General features: G+C 37.9%; 1 protein-coding gene across 12 annotated transcripts in view; it reads right to left on the bottom strand.

Moving 5' to 3' along the window:
- Positions 1-21,378, bottom strand: part of CASK (calcium/calmodulin dependent serine protein kinase) — a 359,502-nt gene that overhangs the window by 273,184 nt on the left and 64,940 nt on the right. For 6 of the 12 annotated variants that reach the window (XM_073901909.1, XM_073901907.1, XM_073901913.1 and 3 more), the window contains exon 2: positions 11,346-11,476. In XM_073901909.1, the coding sequence (XP_073758010.1) occupies positions 11,346-11,476 (131 nt within the window). The remainder of the gene's footprint in view (positions 1-11,345; positions 11,477-21,378) is intronic. The other 6 variants (XM_073901912.1, XM_073901915.1, XM_073901916.1 and 3 more) reach the window with 1 other exon arrangement.

Raw genomic sequence — 21,378 nt, 5'->3', positions numbered from 1 at the left:
GCTCAGGTCATGATCCCAGGGTTCTGGGATCGAGTCCCACATTGGGCTCCCTGCTCAGCGGGAAGCCTGCTTCTCTCTCTCCCACTCCCCCTGCTTGTGTTCCTGCTCTCACTGTCTCTCTCTGTCAAATAAATAAATAAATAAAATCTTAAAAAAAAAAAAAAAGAAAATGCAACAGCAAAGAAACGGTTTTGGCAAATGCTTTCTGCATGCAAAAGGAAGAGATGGAGATTTATTAACTAGACCAGTAATTATTCCACATAACGAACATAAATTCACTATGTAAATTAAATCTATTACATATTCATGTTTCCTGAGGAAAACAAGTGACAGTTTTTGATTATGCTATCAGTTACATGAGTCAGAGTTTGCCTATACAGAACAATTTGGATTATTTAGAAACCAAAACCTGAAGTTAAAATGTTTTCGCCTATATGCCCAAATCTTTATGGGCTAATTATCCATTTTGTGGATGAGTGCATTGATTAGGAGGAAATTTTTTTAAAAGATTTTATTTATTTATTTGACAGAGAGAGAGCATGAGCAGGGGGAGTGGAAGGCAGAGGGAGAAGCAGGCTCCCTGCTGAGCAAGGAGCCCGATGTGGGACTTGATCCCAGGACCCTGGGATCATGACCTGAGCTGAAGGCAGATGCTTAACTGACTGAGCCACCCAGGCGCCCGGATTAGGAGGAAATTTTTTAAAAGTTATTTATTTTAAAATAACTGTACATTAACAAAAAGTACAAAAATAGCACAGAGAGATTCTGCATACCCTCAAATCAGTTTCCCATGTAGAGGAGCAAAATTTGCTACCCCAAAAAGTGTTTCTTTGGCATGTGGATTATTTTAGGCTGCTTGCTTTAAAAAAGAAAATATCCTGGAGATCATTTCTTCCCCTGGACATTTAGGTGGTTTCTAGAAGTAACCACTCTTAGCGTATTGACATGGATCCTTCTAGTTCTTTGTGCAGGTTTCTATTTAACATAATACAGAATATTATATTGTGATTTCTCTTTTTTCATTTAAATAACAATAAAGGTTGAGGTAGCTCTATGGCTTAGTTGGTTAAAGCACTTGTAAATAACAATAAAGTTTGGAGATTATTTTATGTCATTTATATTCTCTTAAGCTGGTTTTTTTTTTTTTTACCTTTTTTTAAAAGGATTTTATTTATTTGTCAGAGAGAGAGAGTGTGCGCAAGCAGGGGGAGGGGCAGGCAGAGGGAGAAGCAGGCTCCCTGCTGAGCAAGGAGCCTGATGCGGGACTCCATCCCAGGACCCTGGGATCATGACCTAAGCCGAAGGCAGATGCTTAACCAACTGAGCCACCCAGGCGTCCCTTTTTTAAGACTTTTTAAAAAAATTTATTTATTTGGGCACCTGGGTGGCTCAGTTGGTTGGGCAACTGCCTTCAGCTCAGGTCATGATCCTGGAGTCCCGGGATCGAGTCCCACATCGGGCTCCCTGCTCGGCGGGGAGTCTGCTTCTCCCTCTGACCCTCTTCCCTCTCGTGCTCTCTATCTCTCATTCTCTCTCTCAAATAAATAAATAAAAAATCTTTAAAAAAATTTATTTGACAGAGAGAGAGAGAGTACAAGCAGGGGGAGCAGCACAGGGAGAGGGAGAAGCAGGCTCCCTGCTGAGCAAGGAGCCCGAAGTGGGACTTGATTCCAGGACCCTGGGATCATGACCTGAGATGAAGGCAGACACTTAACTGACTCAGCCACCCAGGCGCTCCTAGGCTGATTATTTTTAAGAAACAAAAGACTTAACAAGTTTGTTTTATTTTTTTATTTTTTTGCCTTCTCCCTAAATGGTCTAAAAAAAAAATGAGAGAACCAGCTCCGGGAGAGAGCTATTATCATAGATAACTACAGTATAATATGAACTAGGTGCAGTAGACAGCAACCTAGCAAAGCCTGTTTGATCAAAGTCCTCTCTATGTTATGTTCCACTGTTTCTGGATGGCCCAGCAAACATTTGTTTACCAAGCATTTACTCCTTCCATTCTTCCTATAAATTGCCTTCCTTCCCTTTGAAGTTCCAGATTCATACCCCTTTTTCCTTAAGTCCAGAATGTCATATATACCTCATTTTGCCTGTCTTTGAAATCTCATGTTTATGTAGATTTCCTGTACATACATAATTAAATTTGATATTCTCCTGTTAATCTGTCTCATGTCAATTTAATTCTCAGGCCAACTGGAAGAAGTCTTGAGGGTATCGGAAATTTTTTCCTCCCCAGGACCCCTGATGGTAACACCTTATGTAACTTACTATAGTACAAGGTCAACGCCAGAAGACTGTGGTACAATCAACAGACCTTATTCAGATTTCACCAGTTTCACATGGACTTGTGTGTATGTAGAGCTATTCAATTTTATCACCATGTATAAGTTCATGTAGTCACTATCACAACATAGGTACAGGACTGTTCACGAAGATCCCCCACAACAATCCCTTTGGAGTTATACCTACCTCCCCTTCTCTCATGCTCCTCACAAGAACTTTGTGATCCCTAATACCTGACAATCACTAATCTGTTGTCCAGTTCTATAATTTTATTACTTTAAAACTTATATAAAGGAAATCATATGGTATATGATCTTTCAGAAAGATTTTTTAACATAGCATAACTCCCTTGAGATCTACCCAAGTAGTTGCATGCATCAACAGGTTTTGTGTTTTTGTTTTGTTTTTTTGCTGCATAGTTATTCCATGGTATGCATGTAACCCAATTTGTTTAACCATTTATCCACTGGAGGACATTTTAGTTCTTTCTAAATTTTACCCATTTCAAATAGAACTGCTATGACAACTTGCTTGCAGGTCTTCATGTGAACATAGGTTTTCCTTTCTCTGAGATGTACATTTCCCTGGAGTACAACTGCTGAATTGTTTGGCAACTGTATGTTTAGTTTTTCAAAGAAACTGCTAGACTATTTTCTAGAGTGACTTTATCCTGTATATTCCCATCAGCAATGTATAAAAGATCCAGTTTCTCCACATTTTTGTGAAAACAAAGTGTTATTTTTTATTACAGCTGTTCTGATAGTTGTGTAGTAATATCTTGTTGTGGTTTAAATTTATATTTCCCTAATAACTAAGGATGTTGAACAATATTTGCACATGCTTTGTACAAACTTGTATAATCCTTTTTTGGAAAATGTTCATATTTTTTATCCACTGGGTAGCTGGATTTTTAGAAAATATTTATTTATTTTACTGTTGGATTTTCTCTTATTTATTTACTTATTTATTTTACTGTTGGATTTTCTCTCATTATCTTTAGATTGTACATTTGGTATCACCTCTAAGAACTCCATACCCTAGGTCCTGATGATTTTCTGGTATGTTTTCTTTTAAAAGTTACATAGCTTTATGTTTTACCTTCAAATCTATGATATGCTTGGAGGTAATTTTTATATAAAATGTTAGATTTAGACCGAGGTTCAATTTTTGGCCTATGGATGTCCAATTGCTCTATTACCATTGGTTAAAAAACACTATTCTTGTGGCACCTGGGTGGTTCAGTCAGTTAGGCATTGGACTCTTGGTTTTGGTTCAGGTCATGATCTCAGGGTTGTGAGATTGAGGCCCACATCAGGCTCCTGCTCAGTGGGGAGTCTGCTTGAGATTCTTTCCCCCTCCCTTTCCCTCTGCTCCTCGCCCCACTCGCTCTCTAAAATAAATAAAATGTTTTAAAAAAAATTCTTCTTTCCTCATTGAATTGGATTTGAAGCTTTGTCAGAAATCAGTTGGCTGTCCTTGTATAAGGCTACTTCTGAGCAATCTAACCTGTTCCACTGATCATGGTCTAGTCCTCTGCCAGTACCACACTGTATTAATTCCTATAAATCTTAACAAATGGGGTAGAATGATTTCTCCCACTTGATTACAGCTTTTCAAAATTGTTTTCTCTATTCTTGTTCTTTTGCCTTTCCATATATAATCTAGGATAAGCTTTCCATACCCACAACAAATCTTCCTAGGAATTTAACTGGAATTGGAGCAAACCGATAGATAGATCTGGGAAAAAAATGACATCTTTACTTTGTTGAGTCATCCAATCCATGAAGAGAGTACATCTCTCCATTTACTTAGACTGTTGAGTTCTTTCATCAGAGATTTAGAGTTTTTACAAGGCTCATAGATATTTCATGGGATTTATACCTAAGAATTTCATTTTGTTTTGGGCCATTGCAAATAGCGTGATGTTTTTAACTGTGGTTTCCAGGTGTTCCTTGCCAAGCATAGAAAAAAAACAGAAATATAATTGGTTTTGGTATGTTCATCTTATATCGTTGATGAACTCAGTAGTTCTGGAAGTTCTGTTATTATAGATCCTTGGGATTTTGTAAATAGGCTTTTGTGTCATCTACAAATAAAAAGTTTAATTTCTTCCTTTCCAACCTATATGCTTATATTTCCTTTCCCTGGCTTATTGTGATGGATCCCAACACTAGGCGGAATAAGAATGTTGAGAATGAACAGTCTTGCCTTGTTCCCCCATTCTGAGAAGAAAAGCATTTTGAGTAAACTTTTCTGGGAAAAAAAAAAGTAAGGTCTATGTCTACATCCATTTTTTTTTTTTTTTGCATGTGGATGTCCAGTTGTACTAGAACCACTTGTTGAAAAGACCATCCTTTCTCCATTGCCTTTGCTACTTAAAGATCAGCTGGCCATATTTGTGTGGATGGATTTCTGGGCTCTCTTTTCTACTGATCTGTTTGTTTTTTCTTTCACAAATACTACACTGTCTTGATTACTGTAACTTTAAATGAAGTACTGGAGTAATGTCAGTCCACCAACTTTGTTCTTGGTTGCTTTAAGCAGTTATCTCTTAAATCAAGAGAAAAAAGTTGCAATCAAAAATACATTTGTGCTGGGCGCCTGGGTGGCTCAGTTGGTTAAGCGACTGCCTTCGGCTCAGGTCATGATCCTGGAGTCCCGGGATCGAGTCCCGCATCGGGCTCCCTGCTCAGCGGGGAGTCTGCTTCTCCCTTGGACCCTCCCCCCTCTCATGCTCTCTCTTCTCTATCTCACTCTCTCTCTCAAATAAATAAATAAAATCTTTAAAAAAATACATTTGTGCTGTCTTTCATATTTATATATGCAATTACCTTCACTGGTGCTCTATTTCTTCTTGTAGTTTGTTACTATCTAGTGTTTTCTTTTGAGCCTAAAGGACTACTTTTACTATTTCTTGTAGGCCAGGTTTGCTAGTGATGAATTTTCTGTTTTGTTTATCTCAGGTCTTTAACCTTCATTTTTGAGGTATCATTTTCCTGGATATGGAATTCTTGGTAGGCAATCTTTTTCTTTCATCATTTTGAATAAGTTACCCTCTTGTCTTCTGGTCTCCATGGTTTCTGACAAGAAGTCTATTAATCTCATTAAAGTTCCCTTGTACACGATGAGTTACTTCTGCGCTTTTGACAGTTTGATTCTGCAATATCTTTGAGTTCACCCTACTTGGAGTTGGATTTTCTTGGGTTTTTTGGATGTGTAGATTTAGATTTTTCATCACATTTGAGAAATTTTTGGCCATTATTTCTTCAAATATTCTATCCCTTTCTCTCCTCTCCTCCTGGGACTCTAGTTATACATATGTTCATGTGCTTGATTGTACCCTACAGGTCTCTGAGGCTCTGTTCATTTTGCTCAATCTTTTTTTCTCTCTGTTCCTCAACCTAAATAATCTTAATGGACCTATCCTCAAGACTGCTAACTCTTTGCTGTCTGCTCAAATCTTCCGTTGAGTCCCTCTAGTATAACTGTCTTTGTTTATTGTACTTTTCCCCACTCCAGAATTCCTATTTGGTTCTCTTTTTATAATTTCTCTTTATTGATAGTTTCTATTTGGTGTGATTATTCTCATATTCTCCTTTAGTTTTTTAGACAGATTTCTTTGAACACATTTAAAATAGCCGATTTAAACTCTTTTTCTAGGGGCGCCTGGGTGACTCAGTTGGTTAAGTGTCTGCCGTAAGCTCAGGTCATGATCCCAGGGTCTGGGATCAAGCCTGGCATCTGGCTCCCTGCTCAGTGGGAAGCCTGCTTCTCCCTCTCCCTCTCCCTCTCCCTCTGCTGCTTCCCCTGCTTGTGCTCTTTCACTCTCTGTCAAATAAATAAAATCTTTTTTAAAAAAATAAACTTTTTCTAGTAAGTCCAACAATTCAGTCTGCTCAGGGATAATTTCTATTGATTGCTTTTTTCCCCATTAATGAGCCCCACTTTGTTTCTTTGTATGTCTCAATTTTTTTGTTGTTGTTGAAAACTAGATGTTTTAAATAATGTGTCAACTCTGGAAGTTAGAATCTCCCTTCCTCTAGGGTTTGCTGTTACTGTGGCAGTTTTTGTTCTTATTTGTTTGATAAGGTTTTGGAATGAATTCTGTAAAGTCTGCATTCTTTGTTGAGTGTGGCCACTAAGTCTCTGCTTGCTTAGTTTGGTTGTTGCTCAGGCAGGGGCTGTGTATGTATTGGGGCATACCTTCAACACTCAGGGAGTTGACAACTCTGCCTTAGCATTCAATTCCTATTGGCACAGCCTCAAAGTTGGCTACAGTTGAGAGCTTAAGGTCTCATTAGGTCTTTTCTGAGCGTGTGCATGGCTTTCTTGATTCCCACAAATAACGTTTGTTGTTTTTTCAGAGCCCCTATAGACCTCTCACTACCCACTTTTTCTTTTTAAGCTTTTAGGTTAGATTTTTGTTTGCCCCAACTGTTACTCTACGACTTCAGGTAGCTGTGAAGTTAAACTGCCTCTAAAAATTTTCAACAAATGCCCCCAGGCAAAAGGTATTTTGCAGTAGGCAATCTCTGAGTCAGACCAAATAAAGACAAGCCTTGCAAGTGGGTCCCTTCCAGGAAACTACCAGACAGGTCAGATAATGACAATTTCATGGGCATGAGGCTTTCAAGGAGTTCCATCCCAGTTCTGCCTCCTTCGGTGGCTGCCAGGCTCCTGGTTTTCACCATGATTGTGAACTCTTTGTTTTCAAGGTTACCATGGAACTGGAGAAAGGGGGGTGGGAATGGGGCAAGTTAAAATGCCACAAAGCTCACTGTTCTTAGCAAGAATCAGTGGTTTTTCCTGAATAAATTCTTCCTGCATAACTGCAAACCTTTGGTTAATTTCCAGAGTTCTGAAAAAGTTGATTCTATTTTTGCCAGTTTTCCCCTCACTTTTATGGAGAGGAGAATTGTCAAAGGTCCTTACTCCTCCAATTTGCTGACATCATCTGCTATCTGGGACTTTTAGAATGAGATATTCTTAGAGACTAGGTAAATTGGAACCCAATCTATATTCTTTCTAGAAGACAATATTCTTCCAAAATAAAAACTGCCATTTTGAACATTTAAAATTGAACCATAAACAACTGAGTTCCTTCAAGGTCTCAGAACTGTCAATTCAGTTTCCAATTCTATATATCTTACCTTCCTTAAAATTTCCTAACAATTTGCCTAATTTTGACACCTATTTTCAAAACAAAAAAGGTCAAATTTAATCAGTGGTTTAGCAGAGATAAAGAGATATAAATATAAGAGATAAAATGTGTATTAATTAAAAGTTTTAAGATATTCATCAAGGAATTTCATTAATAGAGGCTGTGTATGTACATATGAAAATATCCTCTGATCAGAAGTAATATCCTAATATAAATTCAGCCAGCTTTCATTTAATAAAAACGTTATTCATCTCATGTTCACAAGCATCAATTTCATTTTTTCATACATGTGAAAGAAGAAACTGAACCAGTTAGGGATAATATGCCTTTTTAGGAATCTAATAAAAGCTATGGACTTTCTTCCTAGGAAAATGAACATGTATCTGTAACTGAGCTTACAATTTAAGGGGTTCTTGGATACCCCATAACCTGTAAATTAAGAGCGCCTACTGAAAAAAAATTATGATTTTAATGGGAAAAATAGAAAACAGATATTCAAATAGTTACATCTTCAGTGGAGCATGAAGAATTTAAAATATTAAAACATACAAGTGGGCTCCAACTAATATATAGTATTTCATTTCAAAAGCTAATCTGTAAATTATGTATTTAGAATTTATTACATGTTCTTATAAAACAATGTTAGAAACAATGGTTGAAGACTAACTGTAAACCTCTTAAAAGTAGGTGCTCTTTTTGTCTTTGTATTATAATGATCTGTCCAAGTAAAGAGCATATGTTAGGACCTCAAGTGACCCTTTACAAAACCAGTTTTACTCAATAATGTATTTGAATACAAATGCACTAAAACAGGAAAAAATATTGAGGCAATGACAAGGTCAAACAAACCACAAAGACAAAAATTGAAAAATAAAATGGAAGTGATGAATCACTGAATTCTACTCCGGAAACCAATACTGCACTCTATGTTAAGTAAAATTTAAATAAAATAAATTTTAAAAAATGGAAAAAGAATAAAGAATATTATGTGTTGCTTGAGAGACAGGCTTAATTAGAAGAGAATGTAACAGTAAATACAGCTATTTCTAGATATTTAAACTTATGGATTCCTTTTTATTATGTTAAACTTCACTTCAAAATATGTTTCTTCTTAATATAGCATCTCCTACACTTAGCCATGAATGAGGTCATTTTTGGGCCCTAACAGTTTGTAAATGGACTGGAAGGGCAAAAGGGATAAGATGTTTTGCCTTCAGTGACTGGAAAGGAGTTAAAAGACATTGGGAAGGGGAAATTAGTCAGAGGTTTTATATAAATAAAATATTTATTATATATATCTTAAGATGTGTCCAAGTTAAAGTAAGATAGTGTGAACATGAGCAATAAGAGGATATGGGAACACCATCGGAAGGAAGGGAGGGAGGGAGGGAGAGGGGGAGGGAAGGAGGCATGAAGGAAGGGAAAGGAAGGGAAGGGAAGGAAAGGAGGGGAGGGAGGGAAGGAAGGGAGGGGAGAAGGAAGGAAAGGTGGGGGGGTAATGGAGATGGAATTTTGAATTTGCTTCTTGGTCACTGTTTAAAGAAGATGGTAAAACTACATTTTGGTGCCATAAATATAAAGGACAAGTGGCACATTTTCATTTGAGTAATCATGGACTCTTATCAAAACCAGATAAAGTCATGAGTAATACAGAGAATTCAACTGGTATCATTTAATATCTATAGGTTGTGGCCCTACCATATCGGATAAATGAAATGACCTGGCCTTGTCTTCAGAATAGGACTTGAAGACTTTTATATAGCAAAAGCAATGCCAAAACAATGAAGGAATGAACTACAATTTCAGTGACAGTCTCCCATATATTAGGTAAAGACAAGACAAACTCAGGCACATGGACTACATGCCAACCCTCCCCATCTCCCCCCACCTCCTTTTTATTAAGTTTGGCATTTGACTCCCTAACTAGGTGACAATAAAAAAAAAAAAAAAAGAGGTTCAGCCTGGCAGTCTGAGTCTATAGCGCCAGAGATCCCCTGCTGAAAAAAATCTGTCAATAAACAACCTCAGCAAACTGAGAAAGTAATCAATTGCCTCCCTAAAAATGTCTTTAGGGGCGCCTGGGTGGCTCAGTCAGTTGGGTGGCTGCCTTCGGCTCAGGTCATGGTCCCGGGGTCCTGGGATTGAGCCCCACATCAGGCTCCCTCCTCGGCGGGAGGCCTGCTTCTCCCTCTCCCACTCCTGCTTGTGTTCCCTCTCTCACTGTCTCTCTGTCTGTCAAATAAATAAATATTTAAAAAAATGTCTTTAGCCTGGAGAGATTCAGAATTAGGTATAACAATGAGCTAAATCAATACAAAAATTAGTATACTGAGTAACTGATTTAGACTTGTGATTTTAAACTAGACTCTTAACTAAGTTCATCAACAGTAACAGAACATTTAAGAGAAATAAAGATTCAACACATCTACAGGTTTAATAAACTATGTTCAAGACCCAGGAAGGTTTTATTAGTTAACAACTGAGGTACAGAAAATCAAATACAGTATATTAAACTTAAATCCAGTTAAATTTTAGGAAACATAATTAAGTTGCAAAGTCTTCTTGGAAGTAAATTTTAAATTCTGCTAAATTTATAAAATAATTTATATTAAAAAGTAATAACAGCCAATTCCAGAGAATGAAACCATGAGATCTAAAACCCCTGAATCTTGCTGTAACATTTTTTTAAAAGATTTTAATTATTTATTTGACAGAGAGAGAGAGACAGTGAGAGAGGGAACACAAGCAGGGGGAGCGGGAGAGGGAGAAGCAGGCTTCCCGCCGAGCAGGGAGCCCGACGCGGGGCTCGATCCCAGGACGCTGGGTTCATAACCTGAGCCAAAGGCAGACGCTTAACAACTGAGCCACCCAGGCGCCCCTTGCCATAACATTTTAAGGATTAAAGCACTTAAAAAAAATTAGTGCTTCTTGTAAGTTACAGCTTCTAAGAATCTTCTATAATCAGTATATGGATTATAATAATTCAAAGGGTTAAAAAGGTATTTAAAAGCAATGATCCTGAAAAAAGATCTACAGAAACAGATTAACTTGGAGCTCACGGTATGTGGGTTTCTACTTTCCAAAGTTAGGATAACTGGATAAAATATAAATCGGCTACTCTGCCTTAGCTTTTCCAACTTCAACTATCAACTGCATTGTTCTTGGACTGTTAAAAAGCCTGAATTTAGAAGACAGGTGAATTAGAAAAATAAATATAATCAATTGTGCCAGCTGAAATAGGAGCACATGCGAACTGTGGCTATGTGAAGCTAGGAGTTAAACTGTATAAAAAATAAGTAACTTTAAAATGCTTACCTACTGTTTAAAAACATCTACATATAAACATGATTAACCATATCAAGGTCTTAAAACCAAAGTTTAAGTCCTGCATGTCATAACCTACTGATCTTTCAAATTTTCACATATACACTCTAAGTGACTTAAGCCAAATGTGATATAGGAGTCTTTTAGTCCTATTAACCATAATCTTCAAGGTGGTAAGTTATGGATTTGGAGGGAATTCATCTTAGTTTCTTTTGAACCTGCAATTATTGTATCTTTGTCATTATTTCCCCTCCCTCTCTTCCCATCCCATTCCGTCTTCCGTACCACAGGACTCAAAATTAGACCCTACAAAAATATATATCCAGATTTCACTTTCTTCTAGTCAAAAACCATAGACCTAGAGCAATCTCACGTGGTTCTGTAACTGTAAATTACTCTAGCTATCTTTCAAATACCATGTTCTAGAATTGACAAACTAGAATGGAATTTAAACTGTCTCCACCCATTTCCCACTACATTATACCCACCACTTCCCCATCCCCAGATGAAAGTTAGGTTGATAAATGGATTTTGGAGATGAAATAAAGCCAGACATCAAATAACTTACTTGAAATCCATCTCTTACCTTCTGTACTTAACCCTGGACTTGATGTGAACTTGGCTACATCAACAATTTTTACAGCAAATTGTTGCCCAGTTTCTCTGTTGATACATCGTCGTACAACACTGAAGGGACCCCTTTAAAAAAAAAAAAAGGCCAAGTTTAATTCATTGTTTTTAATTAACGTCCCCATCAACATCTTACTGATGTTTCATTGTCTACTATGGCTATAGTTTAAGATCAAATTTAAGTACTATAATTTTGAACATATTTTTCTATAATCCATGAGGTAAATAAGTCGTACGGTAAAGTTATTAAACCAGAAGAGAAAACAAATTTGCATTTCAAAATGACTTCTGAAAATTCTAACTAGTATTCTTATATTCAAGGCAAATAATTTTTGTAATATTCTACATATATTATCAACATCTTAAAGTAAGAAATCACAGTGGTAGTACACACGTAGCTTTTATCTTTTGAAGCAGAAACTTAAGTCATTCTTGACCCCTTCCCCTCTCACCTTACCCACCACCTGTCCAATCTTCACTAACAAGTCCTACCGACCTTCTCTCAAATCTCTCTCAATCCTGTCCACCTCTCTCCATGTATCATACCCTAGGTCTAAGCTACTACCATCTTCTACCAGCACTACTGAAGAACTTGTTTCTCCCACTCATTCTTGGAGTCATGTTTTAAAAATGAAAATCTGATCTTATGTTTCTGTTCAAAATCCCAGAGAAAGAAGGTATTTTCAATGCATATATTTGGTTAGGAACTGAAACACATAAATAATTCCCAAATAGGAAAATACACCCCAGTAAAATCTAGCCAAAAGACACAGAGAGGCACTTCACAAAGAGAAACCCTGCATGACTTTGCCTCCAACAACCTCTCTGGTCTCACAAGAAGTTACAGAGAAATCTATCTTCCTTAAACTTCAAATTAGAATTGTTCTAAATTGCCGTAGGAAAGGAAGTACTTTCTACCAGGAGAGCCACTGGTGTACTCATTTGAGTCATCCAGCTCTCTCCCTAAATTGGTGGCTCTCAATATTGGCCATACAATTGAATCAGCTGTGATGATTGATAAAACACCAATGCCTGGGCCCACGCATTACATACACACACACGTGGGCACACACAGTTCCTTGTGATTAATAGTTATCAAATAAGTATCTGAACCAAAGATAATCCAAAGATTGTTTTGTACATGTACATGCTTGATTTGACTACTGAATACAGAATACAACAGCAATATCCTATAGCAATTTATCTGAAGGCGATTATAGTTTAAGTCATTAAATACATGTACAGGTATATACATGTGTATCCACCCCCCTCAGGAAAAATAACACCCTCGTTATTTAGCTTTTACAGGTAAAAACAGTACATGTGGATGCCCGTGGTCAATCAGCAGATAAATTCTTCATTTACATTGGGGCACCTGTGATCCCGCTTGCCTTAAAGAAGTTTGTCTTTCTCTCAATTAGGGGACAAAGAATATAATCTAACCCAGACTTAAACATTTCTCTAACATCATATGAATTAGTTGATTTCACCATGCCATCCTCTGGACATCAATTACACCGCAGCCTCAAATCTCTCTCTTCAAGCAACCTAACAAAGCTCAACTGGAAGGAAAAAAAATGGTAATAATGTGCCTTTCAGAACTCTGAAGAAAGAGGACCTTTTCGATAACCACTCCAAACTGCTCAAAGATTTTGCTCTAAGAGAAGACAATATAACAAAGTGAGGCAGGACTCCCACAAATGTTTTCATTCTCAATCTGGATGTCTTAGTTGTGACTACTTATCCTGACAACAGCAAGCAATTTCAGGAAATGCTTAATGTAACTGGTTTTTGTCCACACTTAAACCCTTGGGATTCTATTTATATATACATTTGTGTAGTGTGCTTCAATTCACTATATCTTTTTGGAAATTTTCCAAGATCTGTATGTGGGATTATTTGTGGACCACAGAGTCAATTTTTTACTTTTTCCTGTTTGATGAAAGGTAGGCAAGAAAAGCATAGCTTCTCTCCCTGCCCTTTTAGTAATAGTAAAATGAAGACACCTACAGAAAAAGGAGAGAAAAGGGAATTTGGAGGGGGAAAAAAAGCATTTAAGTCTATGAATAAAAATCAAACCCAATCCTCAATTCTTTAGGCTAATTCTATAATGTGAGGCAAGGAAAATGAGTTTATTTATGAACTACTGATGACCTGAAGACAGGTCAAAAAGTAAAGCATTTCAAGGGTCTGTCCCTCAATGGCACCCAGGAGTTAGGAGAAGTGAATCAAATTTAGTACACAAAAAAGACACTGAAATATACTTTTAAGTTTTTCTTATGATTTAATCCATCAACCAGAAACTCAGTGGAAACTGATAAAAATTTGAACAGTTATAGAGTGTCTGTAATTTTAGCAGGATTTGAGTACCTATATTTGGTTGATAGGTTGAAGATGGGCAGGCAATGAAATACTCTGGCTTGGTTTCCCATCTTAAGAAGAGAGGGTATATGGGCGCTTAGGTGGCTCAATTGGTTAAGCATCTGCCTTCAGCTCAGGTCATGATCCCGGGGTCCTGGGATTGAGCCCCACATTGGGTTCCCTGCTCAGAGGGGAGTCTGCTTCTCCCTCTCCTCTGCCCCTTCCCTCTGCTTGTGCTCTCTCTCTCAAATAAACAAAATCTTTTAAAAAAAAAGAGGGTGTAATAAAGTGTGTGTAATACAGTAAATGTTTTATACTTATTAATTATATTTGAATGATATTTTAAGGAACAGCAAAAATTCAGGAGGCCTAAGTCTGGTCATTCATCTGGCCGAAACTCTTCCATGCTTGAAATTTCATCCTCACATTTTTTTTTGTCTATGGTACAGCTGATTCTTGAGTATTTATGTGGCGGGAAATATTGACAGACAGTTGTAAGCCATCATCATAAGCTATTATCTTTCTCATATTTCTACTAATTCTCGCCAGCATGTTAATCAAAATGAAATAAGATAATTGATAGCATTTCAGATTTGATAAAATAGAAGTTCGTTGTTCAACTCTTTTAGAATAATGAATTTTGATTAGGATTGTGGCACAAGGTCCCATTTGAGGCAGGTGGTGGCTCACAGAATTCTGTTTTTAAGTAAAAGGTCAATGAAACCAGAATATGTTGTAAATGAATAAATATTGCTGTACCACGCCCTAAGGTTTTGAAAAAAATGCAGCTGCGTCTCTATGCAGTCACAGAGTCCCCTCCTCTGGTTTTCATTTATGTGAAAAAGGTTAAGTCTAGGCAATGAGCAATAAAAAAAAAAAAATATTTATTTATTTATTTATTTATTCTTTTAGAGAGAAAGAGAGGAGGGGCAGAGAGAGAGGGACAGAATCCTCAAGCAGACTCCCTGCTGAGTGGGGAGCCTGACATGGGGCTCGGATCCCAGGGCCCTGAGGATCATGACCTGTGCTGAAATCAAGAGTCTGGATGCTTAACCGAATGAGCCACCCAGGCGCCCTGGAAATGAACAATTTTGATACCAAAAGTAAACATATCAAAAAAGGAGACTAGAATTAAGGCTGAAATCAGGCTAGAATATAGTAGTATGTTGGTTTCCAGGATAACAGATTTAACACAATGCATCTCATTTATTTTCCTCCCCAGACTCCACTACAACGATACCAAAGGGGCTATCACTTTTTAAAAAGGACTAGGAGACACTAGAGGAGACAACAGTAATAGTCAAATTTGGGAAGCAAAAAAGCAGATGGAGTACTGGTAACTGACTTACCAGAGTCAGGAAAGCTGAAGTGCAAAGAGAAAATAAGGAAAGTTCATAAACCAAACCCATATACACTCCAGAATCCTCAAGACACTCAAACTGGCAGCACCAGAAAACCCTGGAACTAGAGGTTAAGAGGGTGGGGCTAAAAGAGCAGGTTTGAATGAAATCTCTAGAGAAGCAGTTAAGAGTCCTAGGTCCCCTCCACACCCATACTCCATCTCACTGTGCAACTGCCCTACTGTCGTTCTATCACAGATCTGCTCTAGAGAGGGTAAAACACAGGGTCTGAGAACTGGGGGCACAAGGCAGTTGAGGAAGTGGGTACTAGTAAATGGAAAGCTAGGGGATTGAGTGATCACACACAAAACTGAATACAGACAGCCCCACTCCTTTCCCCCTTAACAGGGGGTACGTTAGAAGCTAGATCTTTATTCTCCAGGCAGGAGATTTTCTGTTGTGTATATGACCAGGCCAGAAGGAAAGACCTATAGATAAGGACTTGAACTGCTCAACGAGCTCCGCCCACAAGTTCAGAGCTCTCAATCAGCCTTCAATCCCTCTACTGCGGGATTTCCAACCACAGCACTACTGACATTTTGGCCTGGATAGTTCATCGTTGTGTGAGGATGTCCTCTGCATTGTAGGATGCTTAACAGCAATCCGGGCAGCATCCCTGATCCCGTTTTGACAGCCAAAAAACGTCTCCAGACATTGTCATATGTCCCCTGGGGGGGCAAAATACGCTCCAATTGAGAACCACTGCTCTATTCCTACTCAAGAGCAGACCGCCAAGCTCCCGAGGTATCTGGAGAACAGTATGTAATTTGGAAGGGAGAGATCACAAAACAGAAAGAGCAACCTAAAGGAAGAAGACTAAACAAGAAAAAAAAAAAAAAACCAACAACCAAACCCTTCAAACTACCATATCTCCAGAAAGCTATTATAACTATGAAACAAAAACAGAACTTTCAGAAAATTAAAAAAGGGCTCTTGAAAAAGAAATACCTTAAGAAATTTAAAACTCAATAAAAGGGCTAGAAGATAATGTTGAGGAAATGCCCCAGAAAGTAAAGCTAAAGGAACAAAAGAAATGGAGTGGAAGAACGCAAGAGAAGCATTCAAGAAAATTTCTTAGAACTTAAATCATGAGTTGCCCAAATTAAAAGGACCCACCAAATACTCGACAAAATAGATCAAAGACCCATGTCCACACATGCCACCGTGGAACTTAAGAACACTGTGGGCCAGATTTTCCATTTCTAGAAATGGAGGGAAGGGTGTGCTGGGAGGGGAGGATCATATGGCTCACACTGGAAGATCAGGAAGCGGAACGGCTTCTGATTTCTCAATGCCAACTCTAAAAGCAAGAAGACAACAAAGCAACATCTTCAAAATCATGGAGGAAATTTCTAACTTTTAATTCTATATCCAGCCAGAAAAAAATCAGTAATCACAAAGACATTTTCAGACATGAAAGAGCTCAATAAATTACTTGCAATGCATACTTTCTGAAGAAATTATTTTAAGGTATGTTTGCCAGGACAAGAGACTAGATCACTAAAAAAGGATGTCAAGAGACAGCAAAGAGGAGACCCAATACAGGAGATGGATGAAAGAGCCCTCAGGAGTATAAGGGAGGGAGACCTCAGGCTGTCAGCCAGGTGTCAAGGAAAGGTTAACCAGTGCAGACTGTGAGCTGTCAAAGATTCCCACTGCCATGGACCCCCTTTCTAACCTCAAAACAAGGAGGAGTGGCTGGGCTGGGCCCAGATTCTTCTGTTTTGCTTTTTCTAACCAGGGGCTGTTCAGATTCCTGCTCTTCTCTGCTGCCTGGATTAGCAGAAGACTGTCATTTTGCTCCACAGTAGTCGGCATATTCCTGAGAGCTGGATGCAGGTCTCAGCGGACCGGAAAGCAGGAGAAGGCAGAGCAGCCCAAGCCCCCTGACCATATCCCTGCAGAACAGAAAACCAGCCCCCATACCATAGCACTGATGTCTTGCCTGTGAGGAGCCCCGCATCGTGGGATTTATGCGGGACCTTGCCAACCGACTTCCCAGACGGGGTTCCTATACACTCTCAGGGTATCTGAAGCCAGACTGTGAACAAGAGGTTCTGTTCAGCTTTTCTCCTCCTGAGAATCTTCAGACAATACTGGTAATATTGCCCTTTCTAAGTGTGTCCTTACTACTGTTTTTTTTTTTTTAATTTTATTATGTTATGTTAGTCACCAAACAATACATCATTAGTTTTTGATGTGGTGATCCACGATCCATTGTTTTCATATAACACCCAGTGCTCCATGCAGTACGTGCCCTCCTTAATACCCATCACCGGGCTAACCAATCCCCCCTCCCCCCTCCCCTCTAAAACCCTGTTTGTCTCTCAGAGTCCATATTCTCTCATGGTTCATCTCTCCCTCCAATTCCCTCCCGGCCATTTTCCCCTTCCTTCTCCTAATGTCCTCCATGTTGTTCCTTATGTTCCACAAATAAATGAAGCCATATGATAATTGACTTTCTCTGCTTGACTTATTTCACTTAGCATAATCTCCTCCAGTCCCATCCATGTTGATGTAAAAGTTGGGTATTCATCCTTTCTGATGGCTGAATAATATTCCATTGTATATATGGACCACATCTTCTTTATCCATTCATCTGTTGAAGGGCATCTCGGCTCTTTCCACAGTTTGGCTATTGTGGACATTGCTGCTATGAACATTGGGGTGCATATGGCCCTTCTTTTTACTACATCTGTGTCTTTGGGATAAATACCCAGAAGTGCAATTGCTGGGTCATAGGGTTTTTAAAGACTAAAGGATATCTGTTTAGGCATACATACCTAGGTGGTAAAGCTAAAAAGAAAACCAAAAGGAATGATTAATATAAAAGCCAGGATAGCAGTTGGTCGGGGGAGGGGGGAGAGGAGAGGTTGTTTTGGGAAAGGGGCATACAAAGGGCTTTTAAAGGTACTTAGTAATATTCTATTTCATCACCTGGATGATGGATTCATGAGTTTTCATTTCACTATTATTCTCTAATACACACACATACTTTATACAATCCTCCATACATGTATTTCCTAGTTTAAAAAATGTTTTTAATGGCTTAGAGGTACATCCCTAAGATCTTGCTAATCAAAGGTCTTAGTTTTTTTTCATATCTGTACAAATTGTTTTAAGTGACTTGATACATGTAAATGAAAAAAACCAACGTTTATATCTCAAACATTATAAAGTTAATATGAATTATGTTCATTGTAACAGTGCGAACTTCTTGTCCATATCACAGGCCTAGAAGCTTCACTGCTTTATAACAAATTATGCAATGCACCACAAGGATACAGGAAAACCATGAAGAAAAAGAACCACCAATTAACAAAAGGAAAGAAACGGATGGGGGAAGGGAAGACCAAGAACAAATTCCTATTTTATATATATATATTTACACACACACACAGACACACAGTTGATATACAATCTTCATTATTTGTAGAGTATTTACGAAGTCACTTACTAACACTTGTTTGTAACCCAAAATCAATACCCACTGCACTTTCACAGTCATTTACAAACACATGCCTAACAGTGAAATATTTGAGTCGCCTGATGTGGATTTACCAGCTAAGGGTGAACAAGGTGACACTCAGCCTTCTTGTTTCAGCTGTCATACGGTAAGCAAGTGTTCTTTTTGCCATTTAGTGTATTTTTTACATTTTGTGCTTTTTGTTTGTCATTTCGCTGTTTCAAATGGCCTTCAAGGGTAATGCTGAAGGGCTGTCTAGAATTCCTAAGTGCAAGAAGGCTGTGCTATGCCTTAAGGAGAAAATAGGAGTGTGAGATAAGTTTCATTCAAGAATGAATTACAGAGCTGTTAGTCCTGATTCAATGTTAATCAACAATATATATGAAATAAGGTATCTTCAAACAAAAATACACATAAGACAGGTTATGTATTGATTAGTTGAATAGGTGACCAAAGGCTCACAGGAGCCTAACCCTGTATTTCCCTAAGGGGCAATGGTTCAGCATTCATTGTTTGGGGCAACTTCATAGAACATAACTACTGCAAATAATGAATATCACCTGTGTGTGCACGTGTGCATATGCATACACACATATACACATGTGTGTATTTGTATTCTGTAATGTATATTTATAATATGTAGTATTATGTTACATGGTTTTAGAATATAAACTCAGTGAATACCTGGTATATATTAGACCCTCAATAAGTATTTGGTGAACAATGGATCAAAAATAAACTAGGAATGAGCAAAGTCACTGATAAATTTATCATACCACACAATTTTACACAAGTATATAAAACTGAAAAATCATGGTACTTCTAGCTATTTCTCTACCAATTTACTAAGTCTGTATTTTCCTATGACTTTCTATATAGTTCTGATGTTAGCTGAGGGAAATAAATGGTGGGTGGGTAAAAAGGAAACAAACTAAAAATAATAATGACATTAGCAGTAAGAATAGTCTTAAGAACTACATTCTACAGACACATAAATACATATAAAAATAATACTTAATAAAGGCAACAGTAGTCTTTTCCTCTTATTTCAACATTGTTAGTCATTGCTACTAAAGAAGAGCTCATACATATTACTCCATCAAGAAATTCTTTCCCTGTCTTCCTGTAGTTTTCTGGCAGTGACAGGACAGGAATGTTGTTCTGACATTTGTTTTTCTCTTTAATACATCTGGGACCACTCCCACCTCCAACACACACACTTACATATACACACTAAGCTAGGTTACTTTTGGTACAGTGACTAAACCAAAGGAAAAAAGCTTGCCTAATCATAGCTACTATTAAAGAAACACACATGAGGTGGAAAATTATTAAAATCAAAGTCTCAGGAACTGTTGCCTAAATGTTAACAATCAAAGACCTGACACCTCGAAGAATTAAGCTCAGTATAATTCAGACTGTTCCTTGAAAATAGAAAGGGGAGGCTTATTTGAAAATTTGGCAGTGGATCTCCAATAAGCTAATAGAACAAATCTAGCTCAAGTGTCAAAGCTGAGTAATTCAAAGAGTTAAGACTCACATTTACTCACTCAGTACTTATACTGGCATAATTAGTACCTCTGACAAACCCTGACAGTTCAGTGAAAAGTTTAGTAGACCTTTCTTTAGATTTTTATGTAGCACACCGTTCTCTGGTCTGAATCTACACAGGATATATTCACGACTTTTATGAGAGGGCTAACTGCAGAGTATACATAGCAATTCCTGCTAATCCAAAGTCCTGGAAAACTTGATATGTTTTTGTGTGCGTGTGTGAGCGCATGTGTTTGAAGGGCTAGGGTTAGGGCCATAGTAGAAGGATATGGACTCTCAGTCTTTGTTAGCTCATATATGATGGAGCATGTATCAAGGAGATGTGCTAAGAGGAGAAAAAACATTTTAACAGATAAGAAACAGGAAGAAGAACAAAGGAGGAAGGAAAGAAAAAAAACAAAACATATGAAGAACTGTAAACTAAACACACCCCACTGTAAGAATTCTGACTTGGTTGTACATATTTTGGCCTTTTTAGCCAAATATATAAAGAACTTTCAAGATACTGGATATTGAAGCACTGACATTAAAAAATTCTATTGATATTTGCACATTTTATTCATTTACTTCATTTTCCCCCATGGAAGTAAGACCAAAAAAAAAACAAACACAAAAACAAAGGACAAACAAAAGATTAATAAAGCAATTCTTGTCCTCAGGAAACACCTAATCTTAACAGACTGCTGTAGGTATGTATACATGATTTTAGTATAATGTTATAGAGCAAGGAATAAAAACAGTTTAAAACAGTATAATACCAAGAATTTATTATCTATGGATAGGAAGGTGGTCAGAGGAAGCCTCTATGAGACAGAAACACTTAGGAGGGCTTGGAAAGATGAATACATTTTTTCAGGCCAAAACAAGGGAAAAGGGAAAACTCCAGAAATTAGTAGGAGCATGTGGAACAGCCTACAGCCAAGTCAAAACATGGTTTATGCTGGATACTACAAGCTATTTGGTATTGTTGGTGTGAAAAACCGGAGGGTGAGAAGTAGATGGAAAGGGAGAAAGGCATAAAAGTGGAAGATGGGTTGAAGAATGAGTGGGGGCCAGTTAGGAAGTTACTACAACATTAGCCCAAGCATGAGGTGACAAATACCTAAACCAATACAGCAGAGGTAACTGATAAAATAAATTGACAATGTAGTGGGGTGCCTGGGTGGTGCAGTTGAGAGACCGACTCGGTT

Source organism: Callorhinus ursinus, unplaced genomic scaffold, assembly GCF_003265705.2.
Source record: "Callorhinus ursinus isolate GAN/ISIS: 27379988/994484 unplaced genomic scaffold, GSC_fseal_2.0 scaffold16, whole genome shotgun sequence".
Classification (NCBI taxonomy): Eukaryota; Metazoa; Chordata; class Mammalia; order Carnivora; family Otariidae; genus Callorhinus; species Callorhinus ursinus.
Note: the sequence above shows the minus strand (reverse complement) of the source record. Positions and strands in the feature narration are given on the sequence as shown.